The sequence below is a fragment of the Zootermopsis nevadensis genome, unplaced genomic scaffold, assembly GCF_977971745.1.
Source record: "Zootermopsis nevadensis isolate Lab colony 2312 unplaced genomic scaffold, Znev_1.0 Znev_ptg000007l, whole genome shotgun sequence".
NCBI classification, from domain to species: Eukaryota; Metazoa; Arthropoda; class Insecta; order Blattodea; family Termopsidae; genus Zootermopsis; species Zootermopsis nevadensis.
In genome coordinates, this window is record NW_028259139.1 from 6379889 (window position 1) to 6406483 (window position 26595).

At 37.7% G+C, this 26595-nt stretch overlaps 2 protein-coding genes across 5 annotated transcripts in view; one reads left to right on the top strand and one right to left on the bottom strand.

Annotated features, from left to right (window-relative positions):
• Nucleotides 1-115: 115 nt before the first annotated feature.
• Nucleotides 116-15018, bottom strand: LOC110826518 (luciferin 4-monooxygenase). 2 transcript variants are annotated; one of them, XM_087344118.1, is made up of 9 exons: nt 14464-15018; nt 7615-7733; nt 5108-5315; nt 4176-4569; nt 3636-3798; nt 3167-3442; nt 1694-1921; nt 813-978; nt 116-686 (listed from the first exon to the last, which is right to left on the bottom strand). In XM_087344118.1, exons 2-9 carry the CDS (start codon nt 7723-7725, stop codon nt 565-567), a joined length of 1668 nt encoding a protein of 555 aa, XP_087200244.1. In that variant the 5' UTR covers nt 7726-7733; nt 14464-15018; the 3' UTR covers nt 116-564. The 2 variants fall into 2 exon arrangements, with proteins under 2 accessions (XP_087200244.1, XP_021912915.1); XM_022057223.2 differs by lacking the exon at nt 14464-15018 and adding an exon at nt 9028-9134.
• LOC110826519 (sodium-dependent nutrient amino acid transporter 1-like) overlaps nt 6184-26595 on the top strand; it is a 31479-nt gene continuing 11067 nt past the window's right edge. Inside the window, exons 1-2 of one of the 3 annotated variants that reach the window (XM_022057224.2) lie at nt 6184-6566; nt 26250-26501. In XM_022057224.2, coding sequence (XP_021912916.1) covers nt 26469-26501 — 33 coding nt within the window. In that variant the 5' untranslated portion in view covers nt 6184-6566; nt 26250-26468. Of the gene's footprint in view, nt 6567-18451; nt 18562-23421; nt 23579-26249; nt 26502-26595 lie in introns of those variants that run through there. The other 2 variants (XM_087344115.1, XM_087344116.1) reach the window with 2 other exon arrangements.

Sequence of the window (26595 nt, forward strand, 5' to 3'; positions counted from 1 at the left end):
TGCCTGTGAATCCAAACTACAAGGCTTTAAACCTCTAGAAAACCACCTTGTTACTAGTGACAATGTATGTCTATTAAAATGGGATGAGTAAAGGTACAGGATTTTATGGTAGATGAATATTAGCATTCTGCCACTCATGCTTTATTTATTCATCATCAAATGTCTGGGAGACCAAAAGATTACTACAAATAAGACTAACAATGAAACAGTCAGTATTATAATTTTTCTTTGGAACTCCTCTAGCCCAGTGGTACTCATTATTGTTTATGAGGATGCAGGCTTCATGAACTAGCTGCCTTACAAGAGGTCTCATGTATATGACAAATAAAGCAAACCCACATATATATTGCATTTGCCTCAGTACACTAAAGACTTTGTCAAGACATGTTAAGGAAAGTATGATATTGTAATAACTATCAGAAATTGTGCATGAGTGACATGCATAAGTTCAATTTTAAACACATTTTAATTACACATTGCAGAATGTCTATGAAATCTAAAATTAGACAATAAAAGTTTTAATTTTAAAGAAAACCTGTTTCATAATTAAAAGCAAATGTAAAGCTAAGATAACATGTCAATCGATTTTCTCAGTTCTCTTCTGTTGATTTTACCAGTAGTAGTCTTTGGAATAAAATTAACAAACCACACACCTCCACTTAGTCTTTTATATGGTGAAACCTGACCTGAAATTGAAACACAGTTGAATTCTATAAATGTGACAGAAAGTCTGTAAGATCATGGTGCTGCTATACTGAGAGTAGTAAACTTGACATTACAGTGAACATTCATGTCCTCCTCCATATACTTACAAGCAACATAGTCCTTTATTTCATCTTCTGTTATTTGTGTATCAGGTTCTCTGACAATGACAGCTCCTGGTAGTTCTCCATATGTTTCATCCTCAATACCAATGACAGCTGCATCCTGAATAGCTGAATGCATCACAAGAATGGATTCAATTTCACTCGGTGATACCTGCAATAGAACATCTTTCCAATCATCACAGCAGACACTGAACTTTCATTTTATTTGCAAATTTTCAAATGTGAATAGTTTCTACCTCATATGTTGTTTTTCTGTAGGTATGTTGGACACTTCAGGAGAAATGATTTCTCTGAATTTTTCTTTCTTGTGTATATTCATTCAGTAGACTCCAGTTTTTAAATATCTCCACTGATTGAAGATACCAGTTAAAAAATCGAGTCTGACTACTGAACCACATGCCTCCAGTGAGTGCACAGCTGATTTGTTACAAGGACACAATCTCCTTAATATTTTAGCAGCTGTTAGAGTCTGTTTTGATACTCCAGTCTATTGTGAAAGGTATTTAAGGTACTTCAAACTGTGCTCTGATTTCATCCAAATTTTCTTCTGCTGATACTGTATGTTGGTGTTTTATTTACCTGTCTAGTAACATGCCATTTGTTCTTACTTTATTAACCAGATTATGAATAGCGTTTGCGTTGGAAACCTGAACTATAACAAACATTTTCTTGAATTTTCCTAGCATAGCTACAGTTCACTTAAGACTCATATAAAAATGCCTGATGCTCTAGTATTAACTTAAAAAATGCCTCACATAAAGAGAACCCTAATCACTCTTTTCCAGGAACACATCTACAACATACATCAGGGTATAGATGTATTGCTTTTATGCTTCTTGTAATGGATGAAATCTACTTCTAGATACCTGATACCCTTGATATTTTATCAGCTCCTTCAGTCGATCCACAACATAGAAATATCCATCTTCATTACAATATCCTAAATCACCAGAATGGAACCATCCATCTTTGTCAATTGCTTTTTGGGTTTCTTCAGTATTCATCACGTATTCCTTCATGATGAGTGGGCCCCGGAAACAGAGCTCACCCGTGTGGTTGGGGCCAATCATTTTACCAGTTTCCACATCAACAACCTGTTGGTACATGAGAAATCAGTTACTCCGTCTAGTTGTTTAACCCTTTACATCCCATGTCCAAGTTAACTCAGAATTTAAATGTCGCGTCGTGTCCCTCTCCCGAGTCCGTTCTGGCGACGTACTTTGATAGTTTACTACTAGATGGCAAATCCGACAATCTTTCTATATACAGTAGAAAATTCTATCGATCGCTACACTTGATGTATCGATGCTTTTGTGTGATCGTGTTTTATCTTGACATCTGTCTGCTGTCTGTCAAAATAGCTTTCTCAAGTAGTAAACATAGCATGACTGAAGATGAGATTTTAGATGTTTTAGGTAATGATAGTGGGTCTGATTGTAACGAAATCAGGGATGATAACTTTGGTATCGACGATATTGACGAAAGTGACGAAACATAAAGAGAGGAAGAGGAAGAAGACAACGATGAAGCTGCTCCCCCTTTAAAAAAAAAGTAGGTTACTGCCACTTAATGTAATTCCACGTAAAATATGGATGAATTACACGAATTTTGTGCCTCATAAGCATGATTTTGACCGATCCCAGTCAGGGATTAGGAACCTGGATAGAGACATGCGCAAGGTGGTTTAATATTAATGTATAGTTGACAGTGATATGTTAGTTGCCTTAACCTAGTTCTGAAGTCTTGGACAAACAGGCAAATAGAGTGCTTCGTAAGTCTTTTGACTGTTGCATGATCTTAATGCAATAAAATGGTGTATCAACATAGTGCCATTTCTATTCTTGTTTAACAAACTGAAGCACTGTACAAACATTGCCAGAGCAGCAGACCGGTTTTTTGAACACACACAGTAATAATGTTTTATCTGTTCATAAAATAGTTTTTTTATGTATAACATGATTTGTATGTTTGACAAATGTGGTGCTGAGTCAGTATTATAGTTGAGTCCACAAGGTATTACAACCCAGAAGACCAATATCAATTTCACTATTGTGAGAACATCAAATCTCATACACTAGTGTTCTTTAGATGTAGTTTTGTCTTAGAAGGAAACCATTATTGTGGTCATCGTGCAGGTTCTTAGGTTTTTCTCCATATCTTATTGGACATGCTTGAGGATCATAAAAGTAGGCTACCGCCTGTTCCACATAAATGCTCCATCTGGCATTATCGTATTATATTCAGGTCAGTATAAGCAAAGTAAAAAATAATTGAGTTTTTTTAACCTCAGTAGTAATCCTTATAATTTTCTCCCTTTGTTCCTGAAAAATATAACATACCTTGCATTCCATTCCAGGTGTGACTTTTCCCGGTGTTCCCAGCCTGAAATTATCAACTGTGCAGGTGAACATTGTGAATGTTGTTTCTGTTAACCCATACGAATGATGCAGCAGTGCACGTCCAGCCAGTTTCTGTAGCACCAACTGCTGAAGTTTGGGACTTAAAGGTGCAGCCCCCGTCCAGATGTGTCGTACAGAGCTGAATTCAGGTTTATCTAACACATCCCGCTTCACGAGAAACACTAACAAAGAAGCCACTAAATACAAACAAGTTACCTGCAATCATAATAACAAAGCTGTCACTGTATGAGATTTGTGGAAACAGGTAACGGTTACATTCTTTTATAGTTCAACTAAAATTGTAGTGGTTATGTTTGTAATTTTTGTTGTTGATGTGTGAATGATGAGTACAAAAATGTAACTTCAGTAACCTGAAACATAGGAATCTGGAAAAATGTTTTAAACATACCTTATGTTCTTCGATGGATCGAATGAAGAGGTCTGGCTTAAACTTACGTACCACCACAACACGAGTTCCTTCACACATGCACATAAGCACCAGAAGTAGACCGTATGCATGACAGAACGGTGGCACTCCTAGTGCGATCTCAATACAGCTGGTATAGTCCGTGCTAAAATGTACAAAAATTTATTTAATTGTTATAATTTTTTATATATCCGAAACAGAATCATGTGACACTTTTCATTTGTATCCGAACTTTTTCATGTTTAGGAGGTATCCAGTTCAAATCATGACAGGGATACACGTTAGAGGTTTTCTGCGGTTTCCCCCAGTGCCTTCAGCCAAATGGCAGAACGGTACTTTAACGGGCCACAATCACTTCTATCCTAATCCTTTATAACTAATTGTATCACTTCTCATTAACATCACTAATAAATAACCCACGAAGTTGAATGATAAAACAAAGAACCAAGCACAAGGTAAAGTTTTAAGCATTCTGCTTTGGCTGCTCATTTACCAACTAATTTTCCTGACAAGAGCACGTACCTTGTGGTTAAAGCTGTTGTAATATTAAAATGTGTTAACACAACTCCTTTTGGAAGACCAGTAGATCCACTTGAGCTCAGTATAAAAGCTGGATGATCTTTGGTTTTCTTTTTACCAGCTTTATGTTCCTCTTCTGAATCCTGAGTAACAACAAGTGCATTTCCAATGCAAATATTCCTTTGTTTTTTCTTTTGCATGCATGCAATTGGTGTACCATCTAAAATCTCTTCCAAGGATATTGTGTGCTCTGGTAGTGATTTGCCCTTGGAATCCCAAACTAGCACTTGTTTCACGTTGCTTGACTTCAAGTATTGCTCCAGTTTCGTCTCACATACGGACATTGAGCACATTACCAACTTAGGCCTTGAGATTGACAAGGCATGTTCCCATTCTCCTAGAAAGGCATAATTCAAGTAAACAAGACTAGTTTTATATTCAGGAGGCATGTTCAGCTTGAGATTTGAGTTTCACATTGTGGTGAAGATGTCGATGGTGGTCCTCTGGGTTGTGATACTATGTTAATGTGTAGGTGGAAACCGCAGTTTTGGAGAAAAATATTGCCTCGATCTTCAGGGCAGTTCCTCGGAAACATCGGTACTCGTCTATAAGTCCATACCGCATAACAACACAGAGGACCACCATTGATTCATGTTCCTGTTTCCATTAAATTTTTATCACATATTACAAATGTTAATTGTTAAAGAAGGCGATGTGTACGGTCATTACTGGGCTTTAAAGTGTTAAAACATGCCTTTTAATAATATCATAATAGCATCATTGCCACCATATTTACATTAGGGAAAGTGTGGTATATAATATACTTTTCTTTGGTTATATTTCATGGTGGTAGTAATGACAGAAGAAATAAAATGTCCTGATTCAACATTTGCATCTCATGTAACAACTAACAGGCACATGAAACTTAAACCTACTTGCTGTGTACGTTGGACTGAGCAGTGCACAGCTTGCTCCAGTCCAGAGAACTCCCAGGACAATCCAGCAGTAGTCAAGATTGTTCTCACTACAAATAGCTACCACATCTCCATATGCTACCCCTTGAGCTGCCAACTTTACCCCCAGTTCCTTGCTCTTGTCAAGGATCTCTGCAAATGTAATTTCTCTTTTAGTTTCTGCATCCACCTGAAGAGAAAAAGTAATTGTTACTTCCTCAGGTCAGATGAAATGATGCAAAATACAAGAGAGATAAAACGTACCACGTAGGACAGGGTATATAAATTCTGAAACAGACTTACTCTATTACTGGTTTAATTATAAGTTTAAGTTGAGATTTGCCATATGAAGACTTTAATAAAGAAGGGCTTTGCCCACGTATCTGGCCTGCAAACTGCAGCAGATCCAAGAAATATGGACTTAAGACAAAGGAATGTACAGAAAGGAAAATGAATGTTTGGTGATATTTTGAGAAGAGTGTAGGGATGGCTGTACAGCTTTTGTTACATAATATGTCAAAAACTATTAAATATGATTGTGAAACAAACATTCTACACTTTCAGATTGAGATACATTAAAGATCTATGTACAGCTCATTTCTTATAACAGTAGGCAGTGTAACTGCTAGCAAACGTGCTTCATTTTGTATCTGATTTATTTTTCCCCAAGAATAATTGGCAAGTTTTTAATTTTAGGTTAATAGAAATACAAGTCAAAGTTATAAATACTCGCATAATATTGAAGGAACATTGCATGACTGGTTTGGTTATGTGGCTTTTGTCATTCCTGGGGTGAGACTTTTAATGAGAGTTTCAGTGGTTTCTTTGTGGTCAAAACCAAGAAGTAAAATAATGCAAGACCAGGACCCATTTTGTTTTGATGGGAAAGAGACAATAAATATTGCTGCTCTTGCACAGAAAAGTCGTGTTGTTACTGTGTTTGAGACAGTTGACATCAAATAAATTTTTCATCTGATACATTCAATTTCATTCCTTGCATAATTAAAACGCACCCATGTTTGTCTTCATAGTGCTGCCATCCAGTGTGGAGAGTTTGGAGTTGTATGTGAGTGTCACATGTTTGTCATGCTGCTCCAAGTATCGTGTTTTGAACGTGATTTAGGCACTTAACAGTGACGTTTCTCGATTTTAAGCTGATACAAAATACAAAAGAGTGTTTTATAAATATAGTGTTGAGTATTTTGATCTGTGTATCGGTAATAGGTACAATATTTATTTACGTACAAAATCTAACCCTCATAATGGTGGCTGAAATTGTCGTTAACTTATCGAGGAATATGCAGGATACTGTGAAACGAAATGGGAAATATCGATTCTCAAGAAATATTCTATACATAGTCTTTAAAAGGAAAGCGGGAAAGAGGAAGACCTATAAAAATATGAAGAGACCGGACCGCTGTTGGAATCGGAAAAGGCTACTGTAAGTATAATCCTCTTAATTTCTTTTATTAAATGCTTTCAGACAATCACTATTTGCTTTCCAAAATATGTAGAGGCGACATTTTTTATACGCTGGGGTTTCGCTCTTGTGTTTATCGAAAATGCGTAAAATGGGAAACGTGTAACATGCCTGTTGATTTTATGAATAATATACCATGAGAAGCCTTAATTTGCGTATAACGAGCGTCGCCTGTGTAGATTTTGTAAAAGTAGACGTTTTCCTGTAGTCTTATTTATATTTTACTTATATAATTAATTTCATGTAAAGTTTGTCCCACTGTACGCCATGTAAGCGGTGGGGGGAGTGGAGGTATAGCTCCTCTCTTCCTTAACCTCGGCACTAGATGGGGGTGAGTGATCAGCATCACGCCCCGGCCGGCTTTACCCCCGGGAAAGGACCCCGGTACCCATTGTAGAGGAGGCTGGGTGGGCCCCAGAGCCGGTCTGGACGCAGAGGCTAGAGGAAAAATCCTCTGCCCCCGTCGGAGAGGAGCTATACCTCCACTCACCCCAAACGCCTACATGGCGTATAGTGGGACAAACTTTACTTTAACTTTACTTTTTAATTAATTTCTTATCATTGTGAATCTCTTTCTTCTTCATCTTGCTGTGTTGTTATTTTGCTATATTCTTTGTAATATTAGGTTCTGTTTTACTTAGTTTGGGTGGTTATTGTACTTTCTATTATATATTTAATTCACTACTTTCTACGCGTCCGTCCGCAACTTTCACTCGAGAAGCGCTGGTCGGACGTTGGTAAAAGTAGATAACCAGAATATGAATATTATTATAAAGGGCTTTCCAGTAAATCGTAAATTATTTCGAGTCTGATATTGAATAAGCAGCATTTATAAATGAAACTAAAATGTATCAGATAGGCCTATTTAAAAATGCTCAAAACTTGTTTTGATGTTAGTATGAATAATTCAACTGATTAAAAATGAATGAACTTTTTCCGTGTTTTTCCTAGTCGCCGTCCAAATTAAGTTACAGAATTTATACAAAACATAACATTTAATTAAACTCACCTGGGCAACTTTAGAACTGAAGTTCTTCACTTTGCTTTCTACATATTGCCATATCGGAACATGTGACAGTAGTTCAATTGGGCGTCCTTTTAAAACAGCGGCAAATGACATGTTCTTCCCTGCAAATAAGTTGTAAATAATAAACTTCTGTCAAATTATGTTGTACATAAGAAACCCTTTTCAAATAAACCTAAGCCAAAACACTACATTTCAACCATGCATTAAATGTCTTATCCGAGGAAAAGCAAATTCAACGAAAAGTTGCTGTTAAAATTTAATGAACTGATTCGCGAGTTCTGTATCCTTCAGTTTTTTTAAATATTTCATTGTGTCTATTTTGTGGATGGACATATTCCTTGTCTCCGTTATTTTTACAAAATGTCAATTTTTTCTTATATCTCGAATGCCAAAATACTCAACAGAACTGAATTAAATTTTATATTGACAACATATAACATTACAAATAATTAAACTCTGATGATGATCTTCTGGGTTCTTGCGCCGTGTAGACTAGCCAGTAAATTCCAACGTTTCGGAGAAACGTGCTGTCTCCATCTTCAAGGCCAAATATACAATTAGCCAAAACCCAGAAGAACATCATCATCGCTGTGAAAATTCAAACCTAAATTCAATTTTGGCTCTTGTCTGTGTATTTCTGATTGTAGGCTTACAACAAAAATATGGAAGATAATCGACATATTCCATGCGAATTATCTGTCTTTTGATTAATGTAAGTTAATTCGTTGATACAAAACACAGGCATTAGTTTAATCAGTTGAATGAGCGAAATAATTTTAGTTCTTCCTAGTGTGCGTCATAAAATATTTCTTATTATATATCTTGAATGATAGTCAAGTTAGCATTTAACCACACGGAGCGGAGAAACTGATTATCGTTAAGCTGTCTGGAAATTATCTGCATTTGATGGGACCCTTAGAACCTGCTACTGAATCCTATCCGGGGGCAATCCAATCTAGTCCACACACTCAGAAGCCTCTCTTAAATATTATTATCACATGCGCGTAGGCCACTCACTTTGATATTTAATTAAAAATTCAATTAAATATTGTAGATAGCTGTGAAGAATAATCATAATACCCTTATAAAATGACGTATTAAAATTATAGTTCTAAATTTGCTCTGTTTAATGATTCGTAAGATAGTTTTGACGTCACTGAAATAACAACCTGCTCCCTTTCCCGAATTTTAATTACGTCAATTCCGTCGATATGATTGCATAAAATCGGTTTGAACTCGTAGCGAGTTAAGGAATAATTCCTTTCATGAACTGAACCCCAGACCTCCTTAATACCGATGACAATCATTAGATCCGAGTGGTTGATCCGACTGATCCAATTAGTGAAATAATAGTTGACAATTTGAGAATAAAATAAAATTTCTTGACCGACTTACCAAAAACAACCGAAGGCAAACTTTTCTCCCCGTCTGCTCACAGAACTGAATTAGATAGGTTTTGGTATTCACAAGCAGCCGCTGAGACACGGAATCAGCCAATCAAATTTCCTGCTAACGCAGGCAGAAAGGTTTGAACCGGATGCGAAAAAAATGCATGGTGTATTCTCAGCCCATCCGTTCCAAGGATCATATTTAGATTAAAATTATTCAGTACAGTGTAAATTATGCAAACTTCTATTTCCAGCTTCAGTTACATGAAACTCGATACAGAAAGCAAATACAGCAATAGTGTCCATGCATCGCTTCCTTTCGGCGGGTTCTTGATGGGAAGAAAGGTTACTTAATCCCCTACAGCCTGTCCATCAGAGATCTGTTTCTTCATTTCATACTGTGTATCATCAGGGCGCTGTTGGACTTGATAATGAATTTGGAATTTTATCAAGGGCGCTAATTTATTTTAGAGGAGTTGCAAGCTCATTACGAGCGATACTTCAACCCGTGAGGATAATACGTATTTAATTTGAAATTAAAGGTCTCCGGATGTTGTAATTTAAATATAACGAAGTCGAATCATAATCGCCGACGTGAAAAATTGAATTCTCATTTTACAACTTTTTCAGCTCCCTTGCTACTTTCGCTTTCTACGTTCAAATATGTGTTTCCCTTAGGACGGCAGAATTATCCCACGATTACATCTGCACGTATTTTAAAACCTGTGTTTTGTAGCACCAGAGTCAATACTGACGCAACATTGAAGTGGCATTAATAGAACATGATCTTTTCAGTTTTGAATTTCCATATTATTGGAATTGTTCACCCCTGGTAAGATGTTACTCAGAAAGCATTCAGTAATATTTGATGTTGGGGCGTACATCAGCACTTGTCTGCCTGAATATTTCACATTGGACAGGCACGCCTTGAAAACTGTCCCAGGAAGTGAAGGAGTTGACACCTCAAGCGTTTCGTAACTTGAGTAACGTAAACATTGAAGAAGGGGTGTTGCTTACTTCATACTTTACAAAACAATAACTGCGCTTGTGAATAGCCTTTGTCGTAACATGTTTGTGGCTGAGATACAGGGGTCGCAAATTCGGTAGTCTTCAAGGTCTTCAGTCTGAGTCTAGTCGGATTGGTGGATGAGAGGTGAGACTCCAACCAAGGACCGAGGACTAATAAAGTGTTAGCTGGCCTGATACACTGTGTACAGACCCCTTTGAAGCCGAAACTCGTCTAAATATTTAAGAATTTTGTCCGTACCGCAAAGAAAACATTTCACCATTACCCATGAATACACATACACAGTGAAGAATTGTTGATTGGTTTAGGCAATTCTTGCACTGTCGATGCCCGAGGCACAACAGCGAACACCGGTCTTGCAAGTTGCCTACCCCCGTAGGAATAACGCGATAGACAGACAAGGACTGGTCCATAAGGCTTTCAGCGCTCACGCTAGAGCGCGGAGATACAGAAACTTTTAGTCAGAGAAGTCTGTCACCGCAGAATTCGCCATTACACTGCGAAGTTTGGTGTCACCCCTAGTAATTATCATATTCTAACTTGTAATTAGCATAGCCGGGATATTGTCATTTAAATAGTTCGTTGAATCGTCATGGGGACAAATGAAAGAGCGTGTGATGTTGCAAATTGCGTAACAAGTAACTTTGCTGTCGCCTGATTCGACAAGCGAATCATAAGATTTGTGGCGGACACTAGCAACTTGTCTGTGTGTGTGATTCATACAGACAACTTTAGGTTAACGATGTTTTGTACCTATAAAAAACAGAAAAGTTAATGAAACCAATTCCAAGAAAACTTACGAATGATTGGAATTAAGTGATTCACCAGTTTCTGGTCTTTGCTGGCGATGTTAGTTTATTGGTTAGTCATTAGTTAAAAACAAAAGTATTGATTCTTGTCAAAATAATGCAGAACATTTTAGTACGAAGACAAAAAAAATTTAAAGTGTAAAAGGAGGTTTATATACTAGGGAAAGACAGATAAAAATAAAATTTACGTTGAGATCATGAGAAGGGAATTCTTGTTTAAATTTTTCGTGTAATTTGCTTTAATCTATTCTTTTGATGTACTATTGTTTCCAATAATTGCTACTTAAATTTTAACGGTCTTCATGTAACATTTTTAAATTTAAGATATTGCCTAGGGAGAAGTTTAATAATTTTTGCTTTTTTTCTAATATTGTAATGGCGATTAAATCAACAAGAACAAGATGTGCAGGGAATGTAGCATGCATATAGGAAATATTGGTGTATATTGAAGGATAATAAAACATATTTGCAAATAACAGACGTTAAGGATGTGGAATGGATTCGGCTGGCTCAGTGTAGTGTACAATTTCTGGATTTTATGAACAGGTTACAAAAATTAGTTCGTTTCTTCACCAGGTGCATAACAGTCAGCATGTCATTGATGTTTCCCTGGGTTTTAATGTCGTGTGGACTTGTAAATAGATGCCATCGTTTCGGATAAATAAACTTTCTCCATCTTTAGGGCCTTTACAGCACCGCCACGTAAGCCCTGAAGATGGAGACGGTATGTTTTTATGTTGGTTCCTACCTATGCGTTACAACCCAAAACAACATCGTCATATTCACCTCCTTGAGAACTGAAAATATCACAACTATCAGCGTTTATAGAAAGATTCTGTATTATGTAGTTGTCTTATTATTTATATTTACATCTTGATAATTCTAGTATCATAACAATATGTTGTGATGTATTTTCTTTCAAATATTATTGGACGCTAAATTATTTCGTAGATGTAAGTAGCTCAGTTATATTCCGATGTTCGTCGGTAGACCACATAGGAAGGAAATTACGATTGGGAAGGAATTTTGTCGTGACTGAGTAAACAAGGTCTAGGGGAATCTCCCAATTCCTGACGTCACATTCAGGCTCACTCCTTCCAGATCGAGGAGAAATACGATGACTGCAGGCAGGAAAGATTTCTATAAGTTACTGTATTCGGAAACGCGTAGTGGAATATCCAAGAAATTAAGAAAATTGCTTTGACAGAAAGTACATTATTAGAAGTTTCCTCACAGTACATATTTAACAGAGTTTCCATACAATTTTGTAAATGTAATAGACCTTCAGCTCGTCTTATCACGCTAGAAAAACTCATTTAACTGATAGGTTACATTTTCCTGTTCCCTGTAATTTCTAAACAAATATTTACTCTTATTTTAAGAAACGATTGGAAACTACAAATTTTGATTGAATTGTAATTGTTTGTTGAAATATTGTCATGTTAGCGATACTGGGGCGTTTCTTGGAAAGGAAACGCCAGACAGGTTTCTAGGGAACCATTGTTTAATGGCCAAGGTCTACTACTTTGGCTACAACAAAATACAGGTGGAGCTATAAACAAGGCATCATTTCCGTTCTTCTTATGGACTGGCAGGACTCAATTTGCTTTTAACAGTCATGTTTCTTGCATCATCATTGCCAAAGGCCATTTTTGAAATCTCAGTTCACCGCTCAGTGGCTAACCTACCGTCAGTCAAAATTGGCGCAGGTATTCAAATGAAAACCACTGCACAGACATACTGAGGTCTTTGATCTCGCTCCGAGAGAGAGAGAGAGACACGTCATGCAGAACCTGTGGTAACTGGTCCAAACCAACCTAATGCAGAAGGTTCTAGTTTTTTTGGGAGGTGGGGAAGTGGTGATGGACGTTGAGCGTATTTGAACCCCCAAGGGTTCTCAGCCTTCCCCGACCTGGGGCCACATTCATCCATTTCTTATCTTCTGCGAGTTGCAACGTTGTGGATCAGAACCATTTACTGAAACAACATGGCAGTTTGTCAAACATTGGATATTCCTAAAGAACGTTTACATTTACAAACGGGTTCCGACGTTGCTCGACCCTTAAACACAATCAGTTACAGGAGAGTTAGCGATCAGGGTCAAAGCAAAGGCGAAGCCCTCGGCGGGAATCCCAGACAAAATAACAGCCAGAGTTTCGGATGTTATGTGTCCGTGTAACTAGCGTTGATTCACCGCGAGCACAATGCCACGTTCGGTTCTTTAACAAAGGATACGTACGTCATTGCAGGAAAACGCCAAGAGGAAATGTCACGTGCCGAAGGCAGCCCTAGTTACGTGGGAGTCCTGTATTGCCTACAAAATATCGCAACTCAGTAGTACGAGGTTAATATCACACCACAGACCTTCTAATTAAAAATGCAACATCTCATTAGAAATAAACTCTTAACCGCTGGTACTACAATGCCTGTCCTGGAATTTCTATTTACATAAAATAAAATATAAACGTAAGCTGCATTGTTGTCGACGTTTGTCGCATCTAACCACTTGTTCCCCCATTAAATATGACTTATATTTCACTAAAGCTGGAGAGACTAAAGAATTTTAAGAACTCCGAGAACTATTGTTCGCAGGCTGTACTGTTTACAATATACGTGCAAGCAAATGCATGGCTCAAAACATTCCGTTACGAGAGGACAGTTATAATAATTTCAGCCAAGTCCTGTATTACACAACTCGAACGTTCTTATTTTGTGAATTTTAATTGGGGGGATTCTTAAATGACACTCCTTGATATTTCTGGAATACACCGGAGCTACGCTGTGTATGGAAAGACTGAATTTTCAAAATTCCTCACTGACGACTGCTGTGTCTTCGATTCTGTGTCGCTAATTTCATGACGCATATTTGGATCGTTATCACGGATCTGATTTCAACACGCGAGGTAATTAATTCTCTGCCATATTTTGTTTCCGGCAGGAAACGGCTGACGCAATCCTACTCATCTTCCGGTATTCATTGGATAGGTCAGCTGGGTGGATGTTATGGTCGTTGTAGGTGGCATCGGTGATAAAAATACCAAATGATTTACCGAGAAAATGAAATCCCGGCAAACCTATGAGTAATCTTACATTATAGACTGAACATATCACAGTCCAATAGATTTTATAAATTTCAAAAACAGCACAAGTTGTGAACCACTTAATTGTGTAATTTTATCCATTTCCGTGCTCCTACATGTCTTTTACACCAATCACGATTTAAACCAGGGGTTCGTAACCCGCGGCCCACCGATTTCGGTAGAGTAACTTGTGTTACGCCACGATTGCCTCCTTTTACGTCCTTCTAATTTCCTATTCATTTATTATTCTATTATCCGACTCTATAAAAATCCGACTTACTCACAGCATCAGTAAGTGAACTGAATAAATAAAGCAGGAAAAGGGGTTGAAGTTGCAAGATGATTTTATCTTTGGCATGTGTTAGCCTCAATAATAATGTTCTCTGTTCAAGTATACACAAATGCACTGCTAATCTTTCCACCAAATCTTCAGCTACAATTTTTGCTCGTTCTATTTATGTATACTGCGTTCCAGCGTTATTGGCTGCTGAACTTTGTGAATTGGAACCTCGGAGCGAGTCACTTACCAGAAGTTTGCTGGAAGCGATGACAACAGGCCGCGTACAGTACACTCCAAATAAAACATCACCACGGAGTGCAACACAGGACAGTCGATTTCACTAAATTACTCATCACTAGAAAATTAACACCGCAGAGAGTATCTTCTTCACAAGTCTTCGGTCCTCTTGCAATTCTTCCGCTCCTCACAGACCATCGCTTTCTGACATCACTCCATTCATCACTACCGCTGCTCGTGTCCACTCCTTTATCTTAAATTATAATACGTTCAATAGCGTCTTCGATTATGCCTGATCACTCGCATAATATTTAGGCTTTGACTTATTTAATTTGATTAAATCGTACAGTTGAGCTTTCAACATGTCACAAAATGGGATGTTTCTTTCCAATAGCCAGGCTTTCATTTCGTCCTTCTTTGAGTTAGACGTCGGTGGTTTGTCTGTCTGAGTGTTTTGATACGAGGCGTTGTCAATGATCAGGAAGGAGATTGCAACGAACAGGTGGCATTTTGTTAACACAGAACAGTCACAAGACAACAATTGTCAGGTTTCCACACTACTGCACTGACACAGACTGTACTGACTGACCGAAACTACTTCCTTCCTTAAGTGAGTGGTCCGCATTCTGGGCTCTCCCTACAAGGTCAGCGGCCATGATCGGTGGATCCTGTTCTAACAACACCTCAAGAAAGACAAGTTTAAAGTTTTAAAGATGAAAATGACTCACCTGCTTTTGGTATTAAAGATAAATGTATTCTAATTGAGATGACATTGGGACTGTGTTAATAAAAGAAGTGAAAGTGTAAAGCAACCGGCGTGACAGAATGTCAGACTGAGTATAGTGTGTTCCGAAAATTGCGACACCCTGTGGACTGAATTTAGGCCTGTAGCGTCACAGCCCGGAACAAAACAGTGTCAGAATTAGACTTCAAGGAATAGAGTGGACTGAACAGAAATCGCTCAGGGAGGAAACCAATGGCGAACTTTTGTGAACGCGATTTGGGGTCGTCAGAAGAAAAAAACTAGGGTTTCCTTTGTTGGCTGAGTGACTTGTCACTTATATTAGAGAAAGACCCTGTGCCGTAAGGTAGGCAATGTGAGAAGTCGGTTGTCATAAATGATTCTTGTGTAATTACCTTTACTGCAAAATTATCTGAGAAAATGACGAATCACGAGAGCACCAGGTGGTGGATAGTTCGAGGGTTACGCAACTAGTCTGTACCAAGGTTACGGAAGCAGAGGTCGTACACTGTCGAATGAAATGAGCGAATGGTTGCATGTCGTGAAATAAAAACACGCAAGGAAGTCGCTAAAGTCTAATTCAAAGTCATCTTCCTGTTTTGGCCTGAAGAACTTATAATGTCAATCAGAAGAGCTGAAAAAGTCCGTCCGATATTGAAATTCGGTGTATTTCAGTCGCCTGTACGAGTCCAGTGGCGTATGTAAGGAATTAAATTGTGGGTTTGTTTGTTCAGCTACAACTTAACTAACCTGCTATGCCAGTAAAATAAACTCCCATTATCCCCCCCCCCCACGTGCTTCTCAACGGCCACGTCTAAATAATTGTATTCTGCGCCGTCTTCTGAATGATGTAGAACTGATAGCATGCAAATTTCTGCGTCCGCCATGTTGGTATTACCGATTTTATGAATTTGAAAAGTATGATTTTACGATAGTCTCCAATGACAAAACGTCCGTACCAAATTTTATCCGAATCTATTGACCGGTTTTCGAGTTGAATTATACTGGCAGGCAGACAGACATGACCAACCCTATTTGCGTTGATTTCATGCACTTGTTCATAATAATGTGTTGTGTCATAGTTCTGCAGAGAGTTTAAAGACGAAGAATTCTTTTTTGTCTTGAAAAGATTACAAGTAATTAAACGTTAATTCCAGACAAATTTACATAGTAAATAGAGGATGTACTCGTACTTGTAGATAAGTGATTTGATAAACGAAATACTTTGTCATCATCTGGGGCGTTCTCATTCGTCGCAGATAAGTGTACAATTGTCTCCTCGTTTATAAAGATCAGTACATTAGGAAATATGATGACGACAATAAACCCATTTTGTAAGGAAAACCAGGCTGGGAACCATTGCATAGAAGGCCTCGGCGTAGATGAGAGGATAATATTAAAATAAATCGTAGGGATTTGATGTAAGGGTGTGGACTGGATTTATTTCAGGATTGGTACCTGTAGTATGCTCCTAAGAATACTGTAATGAACCTTCGGGTTTTATGAAAACTAAGTGACTTTTAGCTTCTGAAGAAGGACTCTGTTCATCGTGAGTTTACGACTGTGTTTGACGGAGAAATGCACTTTCCAGACATTTATGAATGCGCAGGCCTACCTGTGTTTTACGATGACTGTCTGAAAGAGAAAATGTTGCGAGTTAAATATATCTGATTTTCGTCTGGCGATATTTTAGATTCTCACGGAGTCTGGTATGGAGATGTCTTCTGGGACGTTTTGCCGTGTAGTCTGCTAGATGTTTACCGACGTAATTGGTGCAGATTATCTTCATCTATAAGCTTATGATCCGCGAGTCGATTAAGGCGATGGCTGCTTGCGTGGGAAAGGTTGAAAAACCCTAACCTATGTCCTCATTACATTTTATCGTCAGCCTAATCATGATAACAGATGAACGAAATTAACACGTAGTTTTACTTCTTGCTGAAGAGTTAATATCGGTGTTAAGGAAGGGTGTTTTACAGCAAAGTATCTCAGTGATATGAGTTATAAGGTTTTCAACAGGCGTTCTTCACGTAACTTACGTCGTAGCACGTGACAGTCCGAACAAAAACGATACATTATGTTAGCAGTTCGATTCTGTTGTTTACGCGAAGCATAAAACGGGAGAAGTTTCTGATGTTTATTTGTTTTTCCGAATACTTGTAAATAATTCATGTTCTTCCTCAAAGGAGAATGACGTAAATACTAAACTAACACTACCCCACGTAAACTTCAGTTTGCACTCTTATTTCCAGAAACACGACGCAGGTAATTAACTGCTCACCACCGTATTTTGTTAAAGATAGAATACTTTCTTTCTTTCTTTTTTCTTTCTTTCTTTCTTTCTTTCTTTCTTTCTCTCTCTCTCTCATCCTCTTTTACCCGTAGGTGTCGAGGTTTTTATTTATTCATTTTTGATCTATTTGAACAATGGTAGGACTCCTTGTATGAGTGATCAGCCCGACGCTAGGTCTCTACCTATACAAACACAGAAAGACGCGGACAAATATCCATGCCTTGAGTGGGACTCGAACCCACGGTCGTAGCAGTCAGGCAGACCGCGTGGCTACTGCGGCCGGCCATTTTGTTAAATATAGAATACGTGGAAGTAAAATTCAGTAAGAGGTTGTGGATCATCATTTGATCTCCACTTTAAAGTACGAAAATTAAAAAAATATCAAGAATTTAAATTCAATCTTCGTGTAGAGTACGGATTATAATCTCCTGATTCTGTGTGGACCAAAATTAAATTTGTCCCGTACAGTCCCAGACGGAGAATGTCGACATTTGACAGTTAATAATTTTGACCACTTGATATATTCAAGAGATAGTCACTAATTTTAAATATTTACCTACTCTTTATTCATGGTCTTCTTCCTATGCAGTTGAAACAGTGTCGTTAAATTATCTTAAATATAATATCGTTCAGAGTTTGTTCCATGTCCAAACGTTGTGACATTTCTCTTGTATCTGAACATTTCGCTGGCGTACTGCATCCGCGTTGCTCGTTTTAATTTCGTTGAAGCTACTTATCTCCCAGCGTCGCATTCTGTTCCTTTGTCTTGAAGGAGAAATGCTGCTCTCTTTAACTTCTTGCTGTCGATAAAAATCGGTCTTCACCTCCCCCCACCCCTTCCCCAAGCTTTCAGCCACCCAACTGTACTTTTACTGAATAACAGGAGAGCAAGTTTAAATCTTGTGCAGGTTCGGGCTGTGAAACATCGCCTTTCGTTCTGGGGAACGTCATATCAACAAGTGGTCCCCTGCGTATGCAAATTCGAGACTAAGTAAAATTAGTGTCATAGAAACAAGAGAAACTTTTTGCGAAAAGGAAACGAGTGTGTTTTGTTTTCCACTCTGTTCGAAATTGTAGATGAGTACCTGTGAATTGTTTTTTTGCAAAATATTTTGCCTGCATTTTAGTTGTTTTTAAACGATTTATTATTGTGTGTAGTCATTAATCCTAACCCTCATTCGTCAATAAGTTATTTTCTGGCGGTTCTCAAAAAAAATCGGGTAAGTATATGAAATATAATCCTTAATAGATAGGATTTATGCAACGTTTAATTACTGTGACTTATAAAAGACAATTTTATACTTACGTTTAGCAGGAGGTAATTTTATGAAACATTTTTATGATAATTAATGCTCCAAGTTTGATTGAATATTGTCTTTAGTTGGCTTAAATCATAAAATTATCATACGTCATGAAATATAAACGTCATGTAGGAGAGTCCTTGATTAGCCTTTCAGCTTGGCAGAAAATTTTCCGGCTTTGATGCAAACATAAGTTTCATTGCCGTGTTTCCAAATTTGCAGCGTTGGTCCGTATCTTGAGTTATATGAATTCAGCCCACATATCGTTTCATTTATCTAAAATTCATTTCAATATTATCTTTCCTACTATGATTAGGTCTTATTCAGGATTTTAAACTAATTTTTTTATGGATTTCTTATAGTTTACATACGAACTACATGTTAAATGCGTCTTATGTTCCTTGATTTCATCATCGTAATATTGAGTGATTAGTACAAATTATAAAGTTATTGTGGGTTATCTGATATTTTTAAATACGTTAATTTTATGTTGTTGATTCCCATTGCTGTTATGGAATCGATCTAAAGTAATATGCAAAGAATGCAGTATGACGTGTATGAAATATCTAATTGGTTAAGTAGTATTGTTAGTGAAAGGCGAAAGCCGATATATATATATATATAAATCAGAAACACGGTGAAAACTGAGGAAAAATTCTTTGTGAATTTAAATCCAAATAGGGTTTTTATTTTATATTCTCAAACGTTGCTGTACATTGCTCATATTTTATTTCTGCATGAATAATCTCATTATTTCGTTGTTTTATTACATTGTATCAACTACTGGTGTGTATATTCATCGTCCAATAGACGGCATTAGTGAATTGCGGGTGACAAATGGGAGTAACGGGTGAATATCTCGGGTTAATTAGTAAGGGAGCAGACTACGGCCTGTGGGGAATAAGTGGAACCACCTACAGACTTGCATGGCATTTATGTGGTTTATCATAATATTTTACTTATTCCACTCTGTCAAAATCTGTTTTCATAGGAAAAAAATAAATTGTGGTTTTCTAAACAGTTGTAGAGAAAAAAATGTTGTCATTTTGCAATATCATGTAGACCTATGAAATGCTGAAATTATTCGGTTGTTTCAGAGTTTTTAAACAATGCAGGAATGAGTCATGAATGCATTGCACGCTTCAGTGTAGAATGCACTGATCGGTTTGCGTCGTCACGAATTAGCTTTCTGCAGTTCGTGTTACTAATTGTCACCACACTTACGCTTTAAAGGTGAAATCTCGTCTCGCAAGAGAGAAAGGCGCTGTTCACAAGTCAGTGGCGGATTTAACACATTCTAAACGTGCAAGAGATATTATGTGCATTTAGCTTATCTACTAGGCAATATCATGTACGGCAGTAAATTAGATTTTATTAAGCATTTCCAATTGCTTATGTGATATTCGCAAGTCGTTTCACCGTATAAAGTACATTTTTAAGTAATAAGAACAGGCATGCAGTAAAATCTACCTCTTAAAATTAACGTCGCCTTATTCAATCATGTTTGTCATGTGCATGAACAGATATTTTTGTGTAATTTTTCTGGACAAAAAAAAACATTTCTTGCCTACCTTTTGTTAATAACGTGGAGGAAATAAGCTGTTTTATTCCTAATATATCAGGTACGCTGATCATAAAAATGATAGACAAAATTTGTAACGCCTGTTAAACTTCAATTAATATTTATACTTAACGCACATTGAAATATGTAAGTTACTCGATTGAGATTAAACTTGGAATCTACTAATAAAACATTATAATCTCACATTATAGCTGACAAATATAACAAGAACAATCAGAAAAATACAAAATTGAAAGAACGTGCTATTCTGACTAAATTAATTACACAGGAAGTTATTTTTCTGTCATATAAACAATGTTATCTTAACTTGCTCTATTGTGTTAACTGTCAGAGCTAAATTATAAATTCTTGCAAATAACTCAGTTTTTATGTTGGTTTAAACTTTTTAAACAATGCTAACAACAGTTTGTCACTTGACAGTGATGCTCTTCTGGGTTATGACTTTACCCCTGAAGATGGAGAGACTGTGTTTCTCCGAAACGTCGGTATCTGTGAGCCCGCACGGCGGTACAACCCACAAGAACAGCATTCTCATATTCATCACTATCAGAACCTCGGAGTCGACAGCGCATTCAATCTCACGTTCTTTGTTAAATAAAATATCGAAGACAGAAGTCGAGAGCAGATAGAGATCGAAACGGTATTCAGCCGTAATGTAGAACAAATGTTCCGATAAGCACATATTTTAGTTCGATCATAATCTGAAACGCGTAGTGTCAGTTACAATGAGAATATTATTTAATCTTGATTGCGCTAAACAGATAATGTCAGATTTAATGGATAACGAAATTGTGACAATTCGTATCTAATCGCTATTTTATTAGAATTGGGCACAATGAAACATGACTTGCTTATTAGTGTAGGGTTCTAGTGCAGTATTATCCATCTTCAGTGGCACAACAATGAAACAGAATAATGCTATCAAAGGATAGCAAGGTTTTTTTCAGCACAACAATAAAGCTTTTCTTGAGTTCATTGGTAGATTAAATCTCTGCCAGTACAAAGAGATTTGTTAACCTGTTCACGCTGATTACGAAGTCGATTGAAAGAGTAGCATCTCCATATTGGCATTTTAGTGCACGGTTTAAATATTCCGTTTTGGAATTCTCCTGTAGAGAGTAAAGAAAATTGTTTAATATATCCGCTAGCAATTAGATGGAGATTCGAAAGTCATATTTTATGTAACGTAGGAGCTTTCCGCTGGAGAAACATGCTTGGCAAGTAATTAAAAAGTCTGCTGATAACGCCATAATTGGACAAAAATAACAAAGTATAGTTCCCATATGATTGATTTCGGAACCATTGTATAGAAAGTCGATCTTTTTATTCTCGGTAATAACACTATGTGGGCCTGTACGTAGGTACGAACGTCTCGGAGGAACGTAGTGCCTCCTTCTTCAGGGCCTTACTACCCAGAAGACCAACGTGTACATTCTACACTACAGCCCTGAAGATGGGCGCAATATGTTCCTCCGACACCCTGGTATCTTCCTGCAAGTTTACATTCGGTCTGGACACTGATAATCCTGATGATTTTCGTAGTTTCTCGCAGTCCCTTTAGGCGAAAACCAGGATGACATTGTAGTAGACCAAGATAAAAACGTTACCTGTCATTTAAAGGTCACCCACCGGACGCCATCGTACTTACAAGTAATGCGATGCTAAAACATTGTTCAGGTGATACAACGTTGTTAAATATACTCTTCTTGAAAAAAATATTTATTGCATTTATTATCGTTTTACTGGCAGCTTTTGTGAAGACATTGATAAATGAGGGTTCAAAGCACACGCAGCTTAAGTTTACGATGAGGTAAGAAACGTCATTGTCCTCAGAGGCGGCAGTTCATTGCATCGCAGTCCTAAACGTCCGCCTGCCATTTTCGAGGGAGGCGACCAAAGGTCGCGGTTTAGTGGTTAACACTGCTACTTCCTCTCCGGAAAGCCCCTAGTTCGAATCTCGGCCCGGAGAAATGCTATCTTGACTGAGGGTTTTTGTGGTCTTCCTCATTCCTTCCAGGCAAATGGTGAGACTGCACAAAGTCAGTACGACCTTTTTTCACATCCATTCGTGTTCATTATTAATGATTCATCGCTGTTGAAGAATCTACTAGTTGCTCAGCTAGTCAAGATATTACCCGTGTAATTATGGAGTCCGTTAATAGGTGCCCGCCATTTACCTCTGCTCTGATTCAGTTTCTTAAGGCGTTGTAAATATGCGCCTAATCGCTTAGTGATTGGCGTGTCAAAACAAAAGGACCCCTGGACAGGTTTTAAAAAAATTTCGTTTTGAGGAATTTTTACTGAAGTTTGTCGACTCGTTTTAGTTCTGTTTAAAATCGAACCACAGTAGCAGATACTTTATATAAATGTCTGCATACTTTACTGCGCTCAGAAATGGCCTTGAGGTCGCGTATGGGAATCGTTAAACATTAGAAAGACGAGATTATAGAATTTCTGAACCGAGTTTTCATGCCCTGTGAATGAATGTTGTAATAACTTAGGAATAGAAGCTGCATATTTATATCGCGCACGTAAATAATTTGTTTTATCAATATCACGAGAAGACAATAAACTCTGTCATCTTTCACGAATCACATGGACGTCCTGCGAGTAGAATTGCCTGTATTCGCGTCTCATACATAATCTACATCATGTCCATGTTCGCAGTTCAGTCGACATAATAAAATTTCGTTATTCAGCATAAACGGGTTCTCATAATTTCCTTCTAGAGGGTCATCGTTCACATAAGAAACGCAGAATCGAACACAGAGCCTTTTGCTTTCGTACTTCCAAATTTTGTTTCAATTAGTGACTGTTGAGTACATGAGTCAGTCTGAAAAGACTTCACTATAATGTCAGCTGATTGTACCTTGGTTTTAATGCAAATTGCGTGTATCATTTAATCATGACAGGAGAAATAACTAATGAGCCGTGAGATTACAATTTTTCATGACGGCGATTATGAAGATGGCTCTCTTCTGGAATGTCTTATAGTCTGGTAGAAATTGTACTACGTTTCAGACGTGTTTACTGCCGTCATCATCTACACGATAGCAGTAAACACCAAAGAGTTGTCGGTAAGTTTCGTCTTAACATACCAGAAGATTGCCATCTTCAACGAACACGTCCTGAAGATAGCAGCAAACGTGTTGGAAACACGCATTTACGTACATATAAAGAAGCGTTGACAATTTGTTTCCATTATAGGTAATTATTTGACTTTTCGTTCAGTTACCTGCAGCTTCGATTCACAGTGCTTCCATATCGCATTTCTGAAGCTACGTTGTGCCATGTTATGGGTGTTAAGAAACGGCTGAATTATTTGTTAGGTTATATTATTACCTTCGTGGCTTCCAGACTGTGACGTCACCTACTTCCTGAATGTGAGGTCCTTCAATTGTTAGTTTCTAGTTCAGATAATAACAACTTCTACTACTACCACTACTAATTACTGTTGCAACATACATGTCTGTTTGTAGTGTAGATAATGAAATACTTTCATACATCGCTAATGAGAGGCAATTTATTCTTGGAAAATTATTAAGCAGTTGTTTGTCTGAAAGGACTTTGGGGCGTGAATTATATGCTTAAAAAAAGGAAAAAAATCAACATATCGGGGTTTTGCCAGCTCCAGAGAGGCGGGATTATAAATATATATCATTTTATTTTCAAAAGTGATACTTTTATTTCAAGATGCCCATGTCAGTAACACGAAAAGCGAGTAACTGATAAATGGGCACTAGTATAGTACCAGCAGTGTTACTGGCGCGAAATCCGACAAATGCTTACGTGTCACATGAGTCCTTGTCGCCCGAAAGCTTATCATTGACCTTATATTTGGATTCATATCGTTGAATATCATAGGGAAATATCATTAATAAACTCAGCATATTCACCGGGACTCGAACCCAGGATAGTTCTCAGTTTTCACCACCTTTGCTTCTGCAATATTCGCGCCGAAACAAAACTTGGTGTTGTCCCCTGTCTTTATGCGGGCGTTGCATAAACGCCTGGAGGACATTAATGCTTACTTTCTGGACTTTGTACGTCGTCTAGCATTGCGGTGGCGGATAAAACACGTGACCCAGCGACTGCAATCGGTTCTTCTTAAAGGAGTCGTCTGAGTTTCTGCTCACCTTTTCACGTGAAGGCGGAAACAGAGCCAGTTTCCTTGATGTCAAGTTCTTCTCGAAATGCTAGACAATGGGAAAAGTCCGGAAACGAAGAAATAACAAATGTTGATGACGGATTTATCAGAATGAGGAGTAGTAATTCGCATTGAAGCTCCAGTTCGTAATGGCTTAGGTTAGATCTGTGACATTGAATGTCATAATACACACGAGTAGCCATAGATTAATCTGTTAACATCGAGATTCAAGAGAACCATTACTACAAACCACGTGGACACTCGATTGCCTTGAATCTCGATCCGGATTAATGCAGATAATCGACCTTGTTCTAAAACTCCTTTGTGTGTGGATTCCATTCACTTCAAGTCGGCCGTTTAGTTGATCTTCGGGACGTGATTAGCAGTGCAATAGGCAGGCGTAGTCCTTTCCATGCCTAGATTTTTATGAAACCAGATTGGAAAGGCGATCCGTACCGGAAAACCAGAAAATGCAGATGAGTTATTTGCATTTTTGCTTTTGAGCGTATAACTCGAATTCTTGTGGAAGGCTACCTGTTTCATATTAAAACGTAGTTGGATTTCTTCAGAGGTTTCAATTGAATTTTTCGCCTCTCAAAGGTCATTACCTTAGAAGGCGTCAAGATAGCTTTGTACTTTCTCTATTGTTCCTGACGCACAATTACTCTGTTATAATTTATCTGACGTCGCAGGACGGCCAATGTGAATGCTCCGTCCCTAAATGGGACTTATCAGCTACTTACAGATTTCGATAAAATCTGTTAAGTGACTTGTATTGTACTGAATTGTCGTTGAATTCGGTTTTCCCATGAAACTACAAAGATCTGAAACAAGGACATCTTTTTTCGTCATTTATACCCACCTTCGCTTTGGAACCGAGTGTTGGGAAAAAGAAGGCGGGGTTGAATTGAATGCGACACATTATCTTATGTTCCGTGTTTATGATTTTAATTAATTTGATGGGCGAAAACATTAATACCGTAAACGAAGACAGCACCTCTATTACTTGCTAGTCACGAGGGTTGATTTACGAGAAACGCAAAGAGACTAAGTATAAATGTTCATGTTTCATCACCAATGTTTAATTTTGAAGTCATAATATAACTGCAGACAATGATGAATATTTCGAAATATGTCATAGTTAAAGAATTTGAGAAGGATGGTAATTTTCAAAAAATTCTTTTACGAGAAAATTAAGGTCACAGTCAATTTTGGACGTGTTTTTTCACGACGCAGTTCAGAACATTTTGTCATTAAGAGTTTTTATCCAAAAACGTAAAAATTAAATGAAACACAATTATAATTATATCATCCGGACGTTGCTTCGTGTTTGCAAAGTCTCGGATTTATATTTCTGCCTCGAGGCCTTCTATCTTGATTGAAGTATTTTGTGGGTGTGAAACTGGGTGTCTCATATTACAGGAAGAATGTAGACTGTGTCCGAGAACGGGGTGCTATCGAAAATATTTGGGTTTAAGAGGAAGGAATTGACAGCAAAGTGGACAACTGCTTCATGGGTAGCTTCATAATTAGTGTTTTCATCAAATGTTGGATTTATCAAATCTGGAAGGATGAGATTGGCGAGAAATGTGGCACGAATCGGAGAGCTCGCAAGTGCATTGGCCGCAAAATCCGAAGGGATTAGCCCTCTTGGAAGATGCAGGCAAAGAGGGGAGAATGTGGGTCTTGGTACATCTATGTCTGAAAGAGTTTTTCATTTTGTTCCTTCAGGGGCTGGAGATTCGATAGTGCCCTGCGTGACGGACCAAATACACAACAAGCCATCCATCGAAACTCTGATGTCATCTGTGATAAAACTCGACAAAAAGTGCTGAAGAAAGAAAAGGAAAAGTGTCATAAGACACGATCATTATATTAGTGAAACATTATTTTAAGAACTCTTAAAATATTTGATATTCTTAATTACGAAGACAGAAAGTGAATTCCAAGATGAAGAAGACAGCCGAAAATGGAGACGCAGTGGTAAGTTCTGGTTTTATAATTGTACACGCGAGTCTTTAAGAATACGCTCTTCTGAAGAGGGCTTAATTTAATGGTAACATTTTTGGCATATCTT